We start from the raw sequence: 13,210 nt of genomic DNA, 5'->3' as shown, positions 1-13,210 counted from the left end.
CATATAAAAACAGCACAGAAATAAAAAAAATCTATGTTAATGCCACTCATTAAATATCACTTAATATTAAAATCAGGTCATAGCCAGGTCCTTATCCTTCAAAAATTATTATAGCTAGAGGGGGCGGGGGAACTCTGTGTGTGTGTGTGCGTGCGCTAGAGGGGGTGGGGGAAACCGTGTGTGTCTGTGTGTGTGTGTGTCCATCCCCTGGAGGAGGGCATAGCAATCCACTCCAGTATTCTTGCCTGAAGAATCCCCAAGGACAGAGCAGCCTGGTGGTCTATAGTCCATGGGGTCACAGAGTCGGACACAACTAAGTGACTAAGCACATGCTTAGTCATATGTCTATATATGCATAATGCTTAATATTTAACTTTTACACACACAAAAAGTCAGTTAAAATAGCCTAAGGGTTAGTCGCTCCTTCATGTCTAATTCTTTGCCACCCCATGGACTGTATAGCCCACCAGGCTCAGTTTTTCCTAGTTCATGGAGTTCTCCAGACAAGAATATTGGAATGGGTATCCATTCCTTTTTCCAGGCTATCTTTCCAACACAGGGGTGGAATCTGGGTCTTCTGCACTGCAGGCAAATTCTCTACCATATGAGCCACCAGGGACTATTTAGAGTAAAAGTTACATTTGTGATTCAAGTAAGTACAAGGCCCTGAAAATAGTTTACCAATTAAAAGCATACATCCCCAAGTCCTTCAAGACAAAATTATTCAGTATCGAGAATATATAAAATAGTGTTTTTTACAATAAACTTTACCTCTGAAGTAAGTCTGCACTGAGTGTTTCCATATACTCTTTACCCAGTTTTTTCCTTATGTCAGCATCTTATGCAACCACGGTACATTTGTTAAAACTAAGAAATTAACATTCCACGTTACCATTCACTAGACTTCAGACTTTACTCTGATTTCATCAGGTTTTCCACTAACGCCTCTTTCTGTTCCAGGATCCAAACAACACCGTATTTAGCTGTCATGGCACCTTAGTCTCTCTGCAACAATTTCTCAGCCTTTCTTATTTTTCTTCATCCTGACAGTTCTGAGAAGCAGTGGCAAAGTGTGTGGAATGTACCTCCACTGGGCATGTCTGTTGTTCCCCTCATGATCAGATTGAGATCACGGGGTATCAGGAAGAGCCCAGAGTGAAGTAAATATATACATAGTACTGACATGACTTTTCCACCGGTGATCACTTGGTTAGGAAAGAAACTGCCAGGTTTCTCCACTGCACACTTACTCTCCCGCTTTGGAAATGAGGCATTAAATCCATCCATGTCTAATAGGACAAGTTACAGTCCGGGCAGGGAGGAGTATCCATCCACATGTTATTTGGAATTCTCTGTAACAAGCACTTTCTCCCCACTTATTTACTCAACCAACCATTTACATCACGATGGAATCAAGCACATTTATTTAACTCTGTGTGCCCAAGTGGCCCAGTGTAAAGAATCCACTTGCCAACACAGGAGATGCAGGTTCAGTCCCTGCGTCGGGAAGATGCCCTGGAGTAGGAAATGGCAACCCAATCCAGTATTCCTGCCTGGAGAATCCCATGGACAGAGGAGGCTGGAGGGCTACATCCCATGGGGTTGCAAGGAGTCGGACACAACTGAGTATGCATGCCCATTATAAGCTTAAAACTGGACTTATAAAATGCCACATCTTAATGGCCCTTCATATGCAAATGAGTATACCAGAATCTGAAAGGCAGTGTATAGAGTAATTTGTAGTGCTCCATACAGAGACATGGCAGGGACTCCTCCAGCCTGGCCACCCCTCTGCCCAGTGGAGAAGAGCACGCTAAGCACCACTGTGGGTGCCCCAGCAGAGATGACATGTACACAGAGAGCAACTGCCAACTTTACTAGCTTGCAGCTAACTATTTCATCTGAACCCTATGTACCTGGAGTTTTCAGGTATATTGCAGTTAAGTTGGAGAAGGCAATGGCACCCCACTCCAGTACTCTTGCCTGGAAAATCCTACGGGCAGAGGAGCCTGGTAGGCTGAAGTCCCTGGGGTCGCTAAGAGTTGGACACGACTGAGCGACTTCACTTTCACTTTCCACTTTCATGCATTGGAGAAGGAACTGGCAACCCACTCCAGTGTTCTTGCCTGGAGAATCCCAAGGACAGGGCAGCCTGGTGGGCTGCTGTCTATGGGGTCGCACAGAGTTAGACACAACTGAAGTGACTTAGCAGCAGTTAAGTTATATGTGTTTTCTATGTGCCATTTGGTTTACATATATTTATATAATTTAGGTAAAGAATGACAAATTTTAGAGTATTTAACCTGTCCCCAAATCTATCATATAAATGAGCCATGCCTGAATTCTACATTTTGGAAGAAATTATCATCTAAAGATTATAAGGATGAACCCCTCCAACACCATCACACACACATTCCCATGATTTCTTATGGCCTGCTCAAATTCATCATCCTTATTAAAGATCCAGATAAAGAAATCACAATAAACTTATCAAACATTTCAAATAAGATGTAATTAGTTTGTGGTTCCTAGTAGTGTTATAGAAAAAAAAGAAAGAAAAAGAAAATAAACTGGGCAAACAGATTTTTGAAATAAATTAAACTTCAGAACAAAAAATTTTAAGTGATAAAATCTGTGACTTAAGAGAGTGCTAAAAACTTTTAATGGCGTAAACAAAAGACCGAGAAGTACTACACAATATCAGTGCAGTACTTGTGAAAAGGCAGGTTGGGAATTTAAAAAAAAATCTAAATTCTTATATGTTCTACAGTATTTTTTAGAACTTTTTTTTTTGGGGGGGGCTGTGCTGCTGGGCTTGTAGGTTTGTTGCTTTCTTTCTTTTTTTAAAGATTTATTTATTTATGGCTACACGGGGTCTTCGTTACTGTGAGCAGGCTTTCTCTAGTTGCAGCAAGCGGTTTGGGGGGCGGGGCAGAGGCCTACTCTCTAGTTGCGGTGTGCAGGCTTCTCGTTATGGTGGTCTCTCTTGTTGTGGAGCATGGGCTCTAGGGTGCTTCAGTAGTTGCTGCCCATGGGCCCTAGAGCAGAAGCTCAGTAGTTGTGGCACAAGGGCTCAATTTTTCCACAGCATGTGGGATCTTCTTGGACCAGGGATCGAACTTGTGTCTCCTGCATTGGCAGGCAGTCTTTACCACTGAGCCACCAGAGAAGTCCAGCAGTTACTTTTACCTGGAATTTTGGGCTTGTAGTTGAAGGTACATGAGAATAATCAAAGTCCAAAAAACTGCACACAAGAGTATGTGAATATACTCATTTTCTGTGAAGAGGGTTATTAGATTCCTCAGAGAATTGTTACAGTCAAAAAGTTAAGAACCATTGCTCTACAGTGTTCCCCGACATTGTGAATACTGATATCTCAAGTGTTTCAGAAGTTCAGAGTCCTGGTGTTCCCCTCACCACAGAGGGTTAGAACAGGGAACACCAAAGCTACCAAGTTTCCTTTCCAAGTGGATGTGCGGCTTTTACATACAATCCAAAAAGCTTCTTATTAATAAGCTGTTAATACAAGCTATTCACAAGTGAACTTTTATTAATTATATATTCAAAGACCCATGGTCAACAGATTTTAGAGCTGGATGTTTCTGCAACATACAGAAACTGAAGAGAATTCAGAGAAAGGCAAAGGAGGTTAAAGAGAAAGAGAATAAAGTCACCTGAATAAACATTAAATGAATAAAGTTATAAGAAGAGGACTATGAAATTATTTAAGTAAAAACAATCTGGGAAATACTTGAATAGCGACGATCACAGAAAGCCAATGCAAAGATGAAGACTAATTCTGATCACTCAAAGTTGGAATGTTTGGTCCTATTCTCCCTCAGTCTCCCCAGCAGTTTTCTAACCTTTCTGTGAGTATAAAGACCCATTACACTATGAAGAGAGAAAGTACAGATATTATGCTGTCTGTCAGAGAAAACTCTACCAAATAATACAGAGACACTGCTCAGATTTAACCGAAGTTGACATTTTTCCATATTTGCCTTCTCTCTTTTCAAAGAATAAAGCTTTTCAGATGCAGCTCAAGTCCTACTCCTCTCATCGCTTTTCCTATTCTCAGCACCCCCAGATACTGTGGTTTGTAAAATTTCCATACTTGTTACATTCTTCCACATTGGACTCTACTTTTAGCACAAAAAATAATACAGCTACCATCCCAAAAGTTGTGTTTTACTTAGTATTCATTAACAACAACAACAACAAAAAACCCCAAACAGGTACAATGCATTGTGTATTGCTCTTAAAAATAAGCTGTATTACTAATCAATGATTTTTCAAATTTACATAATCCTATTTGGGGAACACTGTTTATTCTGTCTACACAAAAACAGCACTTAGATTCACGTAACCCCTGACCCAACCCTTGGAATTTCCAGTGGTTTCTCCTGCCACTGAGCTCTTGTCGAGTTCAGTGTCTATAAAGGCTGGGCTGATTATATGATGCCTTATTTATTTCAAATCACAAAGGAAACCTGCATGGATAACACGCAGAGATACAAATGAGAACTGAGATGAAATGGGGTTTGCTTTCAAATAATACTGAGAAGGCAGGGTAAGAAGTACCAACGAAACACAACTGGTGATGAACTGAGAACTGCTGAAGCTGGGTGTTTGGTATATGGGACTTCATTATGCTACTTCAGCTTGTATTTTAAAAATTGCCCTCTATAAAAAATAAAACAATTTAGCCTGTAGGAAGTGAACTGCCAAAATTACTACGAGCAAACACACTTCCTGGGACATTTACTTCCAAAGTAGAAACTGCCTAAATTGTATAACACATATTGCATGCATGCTTAGTCACTTCAGTCATGTCCGCCTCTCTGTGACCCTATGGACCATGGTCTGCCAGACTCCTCTGTCCATGGGATTCTCCAGGCAAGAATATTGGAGTGGGTAGCCATTTCCTTCTCCACAATAATACACAGTGGATGTCAAAGAGCAGTACCTGAAGTGCTCTTTGAAAGAACTCAACTGTACAAATCAAAACTGAACCAAGATTAGAAACCAACATACAACAAGAATAAACATATAGCCTCCATTTATAATGTTGTAAATTACAAGCTTTAAATCATTATTTCTATGTATTTTTTTTTTAATAAGGAGAGGAAAATGCAGTTCATGTTATCAGCCTGTGGTATCATTCTGTGGAATGCATTTCCAAGAATTTGACACAGTGGGTGAGAAGGCCTAAGGTGACGAAGTGAAGTGAAGTGAAGTCGCTCAGTCGTGTCTGACTCTTTGCGACCCCATAGACTGTAGCCCACCAGGCTCCTCTGTCCATGGGATTCTCCAGGCAAGAGTACTGGAGTGGGTTGCCATTTTCTTCTCCAGCACTTAATGTTTTCCACTGTGTCAACCAAAGTCACCTGAGTTTAGATTCTGCAAGTACTAAAGAATGGTGAGTTCTAGGTGCTAATATCTGATTTTACTAATACCAAGGGGATGAGAAAATGGAAGTCTTTCCCCAATCCTTGTTCCAACATCAAAAAGCTTTTAATTTAAATTTTTACAGACTGGCTACCCAAAACATCTGGAAGTACTCCTCAACCATGCTAATGACTCTCTTTAGACCCAAATCCGCAGGGGTAAGCCAAGTCACAACTCAGGTGAAAATAAGAACAACAAAAAGAAATGACCCACTTCTTAACTTGTCATAAAGGACTTTAAATTCTTATAGAGTCATTATATAATTCTAACCTTCATTTAGTAACTCTTCCTACAGAAACAAGAGAGAATGGCAATGAGGCAACTCCAGTTTGTGTCCTTCCTGAACGAGGATCAAGTAGGACGAGCACTCTTCTATACAGTGTTCTGGAGTGGGGACTGTCCTTTGACAGTGTTTTGCATTTATAGTATGAAATACTCTTTGGAGAGTTAGGCACAGTTAAAAAGGAAGAGGGAAGGAAATGAACACATACTGAGCACTCACTGTGTACACCAGGAGTCATCCCCACAACCAGATGGTAATGCAAACCCACCACCCTGAGTGTGCAGACGAGGAGACCCGAGCAGGGTCAGCAACCTGCCCAAGGCTCCTAAGCCAAGAAGGAGCAGGAACAGAATCTGACCCAAAGCAGATGTAAACCTCATTCTTTTTACTACAAACAGTGTGTGTACTAAAGACAAGGACACCTAAGGAGCTCTTTCAGAGAATTTAAAAACTGAAAGAAAATAAAAAAGGAAAAGACAAGAAAGAGTTTACATTCTATATGAAGAAGAATATTTCCAAATGTCTATCTCCAGAGCCCTCTTAACAACTACTCCTCTTTGAAAAGGGGAAAGAAACCCACAGGATATGTGTACATAGTGGGTATATGAAAAGAAAAAATGTACACTTACCATTGGTAGACAATAAAAACTGAGCAGCATTTTTCTGGGGTAACCACCTAATTTTGTTGATCTTTTCTTCTATTTCTAAACTTTTCAAGTAGTCAAACTCTGGTTCATGGCTCTGAAAGGTGCTGTAAACATTATATTCTCCTCTGCTATGAGACTGGATTTTGTTCTAAAATGGAAACAAAAATATTTGGACCAGTTGAGAAATATTTCAAATTAATCAAACATTTAATCAATTCTAACAGACCCTGTATCATCTTTTATACAATTCTATTGTTTTTTATATTTAAAGCTTCCAAGGAATCAATACAAATGCTTTAAAGAAAAAAAGGAAAAGCTAGATAAATCCTTTACTTAATTAGGCCCAATTTATTAGGAAAAGTGATATTAAAATATGTATCATTTTGATTGCTACTTTACCATTATATATGACATACTTAATAGAGGACTACTGAGCATACATAACAAGTTTCATCGAAAAAGTAAAGACTAAATAAGAAAAACTCATCAGAAACAGCAGAAAGAAGGATGAGGCACACCTTGTTTCTCTGCCTTTCTCATGCCTGTCTTTAGGTCGTTTCACTGCTGGAAGCTCTTGAAGAGAAGAGCCCTCATAAGTGCAATGGAACATTTGACCCCAACCTCCCCTACTCAAGACCACATTTACAGGGCTGTATTACTCACTGAGACCACATCCAACACTACCCAAAAACGCTAACCCTCCTTAAATTATCTTTCTTAATTATGAGCCTAGCATACACCAATGATTTATTTAGTATCAGTGCGAGTGAATATAACATAAGCTACTGGATAGAGACTACTTGTGAACTTCTTCAGTTAACACTAATACCTTAGCAAAAATGAAAACTGTAATCATTTCTAGAGTTTGACTTATTAATCCATCATCACACAATCAAAAACATTTCCAACAAAAACATTAAATGTCTAATTCAAAGAACCAATGGAAAATTCGTTTAAAAGAAAGGTTAGTATTTATAATCAACTATTTCAACTAAAGATGAATTAACAAATGAAATGTTTAAGATGATGTGATACTAAGAATAGCCTATTGGTCATTATTATTACTCTTTATAAAAAGAAAATCTTATTGAATCATTATCTCATAAGCATAGGTTTTAGGTTGTTGCTTCCAGTAGTTTGATTATCTGGATTGATCACTCATGGTCACAGTTGTATCTGGATTAATTATTATTGAGTGCATTCACCAATACTGAGAATGCAGAACACATCACAGAACATAATGCACATTGGGGATGTGGAAAGGGTAAAATTCAAACTGAGAATCTCGGTCTCATTATAATACTCTTACACCAAATCTAATAACCCAACCCATTTAACAGCTATATACCAATATCTCTTTACAAGAAATTCCATATATCTTCCACTGAAAATTACTTATTCAGTCTCAAAACATTTGTCATATTATTCTCCAAGAAAGTTACAATAAACAGCAATTCAATTTTTTTTTTTCAATTCAATTTTTAATATGAATGCTATTTTCAATGTAAGCAAAAGACTACAGTACTATGTACACTGGGTCCCAGAGGTGTACAGAGATTTAATAACAGAGAATCTCAGCCTTCAGGTAACTTGTGTATAAGAAACTTTAGTCAAGAGTAGAAACTGAAGTTCATATAATTCAGGTAGGCCTGAATTAGGACAAAAGTGGAACTGCTGGGCCAGGATGGTCTTTTCACTAAATAGTTTTCGGTTTATTGGTTATTCATCCATTCAATATAATAAAACAAACCCTGACCCTTACTACACCCACCTTAAACCACTCATATAAATTGACTGCAGGTGAATTATCAGGAATATAACTGTAAATGCTTCTAGTACAACACTATCCAAGAGAGCTTTCTGCAACAATGGAAACAGTCCTTATCTGTGCTGTCCAATATGGTAGCCACCAGTCATATGTGGTTGTTGAGCACCACTGTAGCCACTGTGACTAAGGAAGTGAAGTTCACATTTATTTTAACTAATTAAATTCTAAATAGCCACATGGAGCTAGTAACTACCATACTGGAAAGCACAGATCTAAACAATAACAGGAATATATTATCTTCCTGGACCTTGGGGTAGAGAAGTATTTCTTTTACAGGAAAGAAAAAGCAGTTAAGTCTAGAGAAAAACATAGATAAACTGAATTATATTAATAACCTCTACTTATCAAAAGATATCATTCCGAAAAATAAAAAGCTAAGTCATAGAATGGGAGATACTTCCAACAAATACAACTGACAAAGGGTTAATATTCAAAAGGTGCTAAGCCTACACATCACTGAGAAAAACGACAGACCATCCGGTAGAAAAAAGTGCAAGAAATTTTAGTAGGTACTTCACAAAAGATGACATCCAATGGCCCATAAACCCATAAAAAGATGCTGAACCTCAGTATTATTCAAGAAAGTACAAATTAAAACTATAACAAGACACCCTCATAATCTCAAAATGCTTAAGTTATAAAATTAAGGACAAAGCATTGGCAAAGATGTGGAAGAGCCAGAATTTTCATACATTGTTCATGAGAATAAAATGGGCAGAACCACTTTTTAGTATTGTTGTTCAGTCGCTCAGTCGTGTCCGACTCTTTGCGACCCTATGGACTGCAGCACACCAGGCTTCCCTTTTTACTATGCTTTTTTTTTTTTAACTTTTTACTATGTTGTCTTACAACTTTTTATTCTTTATAGCCAGCCACAAACTGAACCAACCAAAACATCCACATCTGTAACAGAATGGATAGATTATGGTACAGTAATACAGAAGACCACAATACAGTAATGAAAGAGAACAAATTATTACACCAACAAAAACTGAGCAAAAAGGCCAGACACAGAATGCTTACTGTAGATTCCATTTATAAAAAGTTCTAAAACTACAGGCCAAACTAAGTGTTAAAAGACTTATGAAGAGGAAAGAGAAAGGAGTGGCTTGGAAGGGGAATGAGGAGGGTTGATGGAAGTGGGGAAGTTCTAGCTCCTGACTGAAGTATCTGCTGCGTGATAATCCACTAGTGTTTTGTGCATTTTTCTGTGTATATTTCAACAGAGTTAAAAACAAACAAACAAACAAACAAAATAGCATACAAATTGTGTGGCCACTTTGAAAATAGTATGGGGGTTCCTCAAAAATATAAATAATAGGGACTTCCCTGGCACTGCAGAGGTTAAGACTATGCTTCCACTCCAAGGGCCATGGGTTCAATCCCTGGTTGGGAACTAAGATCCCGTATGCCACATCGAGGGGAAAAAAAAAAGGAACTACTGGATGATCTGGCAATCTGGGTATATATCCAAAAGAAGTAAAAAAGGAATCTCAGAAGACATTATTCACAATAGCTAAGAGGTAGAAATAATCTAAATGTCCACTGACGGATAAGTGAATAAAGAAAATGTGGTAGGTGGGTATGTGCCCACACATGTGTATATACATATAAATTATTCAGCCTAAAAAAATAAATGAACTCCTCTCATAGGCTACAACATGGATGAACCTTAAGGACATTATGCTAAAAAAAAAAATAAAGCCAGTCATTAATGATAAATACTGCACAATTCCACTTACATATATGGATTATCTAAAGCAGTCAACCTCACAGAACAGGAAGTAGAATGGTGACAGCCAGGGACTGGAGGGGGGCAGGAAGCTGCTGTTCCGTGAGTACAGGGTTCCAGTTATTCTGGGGGTTTTGCTGCACAGTAATGTGCATGTGGTTGGCAAGACTGTGCTGTACACATGGAAACTGCTGGGAAGTTGAATGTTATATTTTGCCACAAATAAATACAGTTCAGTACACAAAAACAAAATGAAAATTACAAAAACACATTCAAACAGTTATCTATGAAGTGAGAGGTGAATGGCAGCACGTTATGCAAATCAAAGTTCATGTGTGCACTACTGCACACCTATATGCAGGTTTACTTAAATAAAGAGCCTGGCCATGACCTCCAGTGGCAGTGTCACGAACTCAAGTATGCCCCTGAGATTCAACCAACCAAAACAGAAAACAGCAGTAAAATCCAATGGTGTTAGAGCCAAACAAACATTTGGAAAGAGAATTAGAACTTCATTTCTTACACAAAAATAAATTTCAGAGGGAGCCATTCTTCAATTCCAATTCAGTGTGGGTCATACAAAGTGAAATTTAGAAGTTGTCTACTTGATATTTAAGTCTTTATTAAATCTTTCTTTAAAAAAAAAAAAAGTACATAAAAGAAGCTAAGAGAAAGTACAGTAGTGAATTTCTATATAATTCTCAAGTGAAAAGGCGCTTCTAAATACAAAAGTGAAAGCAAAGAGCAGAGAAAGGTTGACTTCTGACAAGGTAAGAAGAAAAATATTTAAAAGTTAAAAAAAAAAAGCACACTAGGGAGAAAAGTGCATCGTAAGACAAGGTTACTACCTTTCATGTGTAAAAAATGTTACTATCTTTTCAAGTCCTTAAAAATAATTAGTAAAAATATTAACACTCTCCCCCTTGAGAGATGAAAAGGTCAACAGTTGGTAGCTTACCTAAAAAATGGTCAGCAAATATATAACTACTCATCACTACTACGCAAAATTAAAGAATAATGTTTTGCCTTTAAACCGGTGAAGAATTTAAAAAATGATAATGGTCATTGCTTTAAAGATGAGAATATGGACAAAAATTATACACTACAGGGAGAAGTATAAATTTACACAGCTTTTCTGGAGAATAATCTGTCAATACTTATTGAAAGCCTTAAAAGATGTACTCAACAATTCCACTTCAAAGTATACCCTAATGAAAAACAATGTACGCAAAGATGTATTAACATAGGGGTTATGGTGCCAAGTTTCTGCACAGTGGGAAGTCCAGGTACAACTTGTATTTGGTCCTCTATATTGTGGATTCAACCAACCATGGGAATGTGTAAGTTACAGTTAAACAGTGCAGGACTGCTTTTACATGTGTATTTTTAATAGTAAATACAACTGTAGTATGTATCAGGGAATGCAGAGGGCTGACCATAAATTATACAGGGATTAACTCCATGTTGTTCAAAGGGTTAAATGTAATGCTTTAAAATGTTATAAAATCTAAAAAGGTTAAAGTGCTATGATTCAGACTGTATCAGTTCAGTTCAGTCGCTCAGTTGTGTCTGACTCTTTGCGACCCCATGAATCGCAGCATGCCAGGCCTCCCTGTCCATCACCAACTCCTGGAGTTTATCCAAACTCATGTCCATCAAGTCGGTGATGCCATCCAGCCATCTCATCCTCTGTTGTCCCCTTTTCCTCCTGCCCCCAATCCCTCCCAGCATCAGGGTCTTTTCCAGTAAGTCAATCCTTCGCATGAGGTGGCCAAAGTATTGGACTAAGTAAGGACTTCAGCATCAGTCCTTCCAAAGAAAACCCAAGACTGATCTCCTTCAGAATGGACTGGTTGGATCTCCTTGCAGTCCAAAGGACTCTAAGAGTCTTCTCCAGCACCACAGTTCAAAAGCATCAATTCTTCGGCATTCAGCTTTCTTCACAGTCCAACTCTCACATCCATACATGACCACTGGAAAAACCATAGCCTTAACTAGACAGATCTTTGTTGGCAAAGTAATGTCTCTGCTTTTCAATATGCTATCTAGGTTGGTCATAACTTTCCTTCCAAGGAGTAAGCGTCTTTTAATTTCATGGCTGCAGTCACCATCTGCAGTGATTTTGGAGCCCCCCAAAATGAAGTCTGACATTGTTTCCACTGTTTCCCCATCTATTTCCTATGAAGTGATGGGACCAACTACCCAGGATAATTTAGTTCTAAACCATGACACAGAATAAAAGGCATAGAGCAATTTTAATTACTGGGAATATTAAGAGGTAAACTGAAACTAGGAATCTGGAGAACAGATGGCTGAACAAGAGAGGTGCTTGGACAAGTTAATGGATATGAATGAGGACTAGAGCCCAGGTCTCTAAACTCTCGAGGCTTCCAAACTCCAACTTTTCTGTCACTAAACTTCTACAGAGAGGACATCATTCCTTAATGGCTATTATTAAAAAGTCTGAGGACCAAGTCTTTTCTCATTACTATAAATGAAACGGATTTTCTTGATTTATAAGATTCATTACTTAGAGGAGTTAAGACTTGTTTTTCATTGTGGATATTCATCCCAATTTATACCGAATTAGCTTTTCTTTTTTTAACCCACTTGACTAGCTGTGTGATCTTAGAAAAGGCATTTAACTTAGGTCTCAATTCACTTATAAATCTGTAATAAATTGAGATGTAGTAAGTAAGCATAACATCTCCATTACTTTACTGTGAAGATTAATAAGATTTAGGGAGCTTGGCAGAGAGTGTGGCACATCAACTGTTGTTGCTAAACCCGGGTCAGAAAAGGGAATGCAATGGGCAGGGAATCGGGAGTAACAGCAAGGGTTCTAGAGTAAGAGTTCACTTCTTTGTTAACTGTACCACTTCTGACCAGTAATCTGTCTGAGCTCCTCCATTTCTTTATTGGTAAAAGCAAATTGCATTGCCAGGAGTTGCAAATCTAGGGCCCCCATACTACTCAACTCCCAAGAGAACGCTACCCTGTCACCCTAAAACAGCAGGTTCTATCCCTTCACTTTAATGAATACACTAAACCAAGCCCTTTGTATATATATTAAATTCTATTAAACAATACCGTGCGGTTGAGTCTCATTCTAGTCTTTCCAAATAATGTAGAAAGGGAATACAAACATATAAACAATACTATCCATCTTTTGAGATAAACATGCTAAAGGTTTCTTCTAAACCATGTTAGTTAAGTCAAAGTCGCTCAGTCAAGTCCGACTCTTTGTGACCCCATGGACAGTCCATGGAATT

The 13,210-nt window shown here is 38.3% G+C and overlaps 1 protein-coding gene across 4 annotated transcripts in view; it reads right to left on the bottom strand.

The window, feature by feature from the left end:
• Window positions 1-13,210, bottom strand: part of PPP2R2A (protein phosphatase 2 regulatory subunit Balpha) — an 81,772-nt gene that overhangs the window by 11,516 nt on the left and 57,046 nt on the right. For all 4 annotated transcript variants that reach the window (XM_086416513.1, XM_086416511.1, XM_086416512.1 and 1 more), the window contains one exon: window positions 6,361-6,526. In XM_086416513.1, coding sequence (XP_086272639.1) covers window positions 6,361-6,526 — 166 coding nt within the window. The remainder of the gene's footprint in view (window positions 1-6,360; window positions 6,527-13,210) is intronic.

Source organism: Bos grunniens, chromosome 8, assembly GCF_055505025.1.
Source record: "Bos grunniens cultivar Pamir isolate PY7600 chromosome 8, Bosgru_T2T1.0, whole genome shotgun sequence".
In the NCBI taxonomy this organism is placed as follows: domain Eukaryota; kingdom Metazoa; phylum Chordata; class Mammalia; order Artiodactyla; family Bovidae; genus Bos; species Bos grunniens.
Note: the sequence above shows the minus strand (reverse complement) of the source record. Positions and strands in the feature narration are given on the sequence as shown.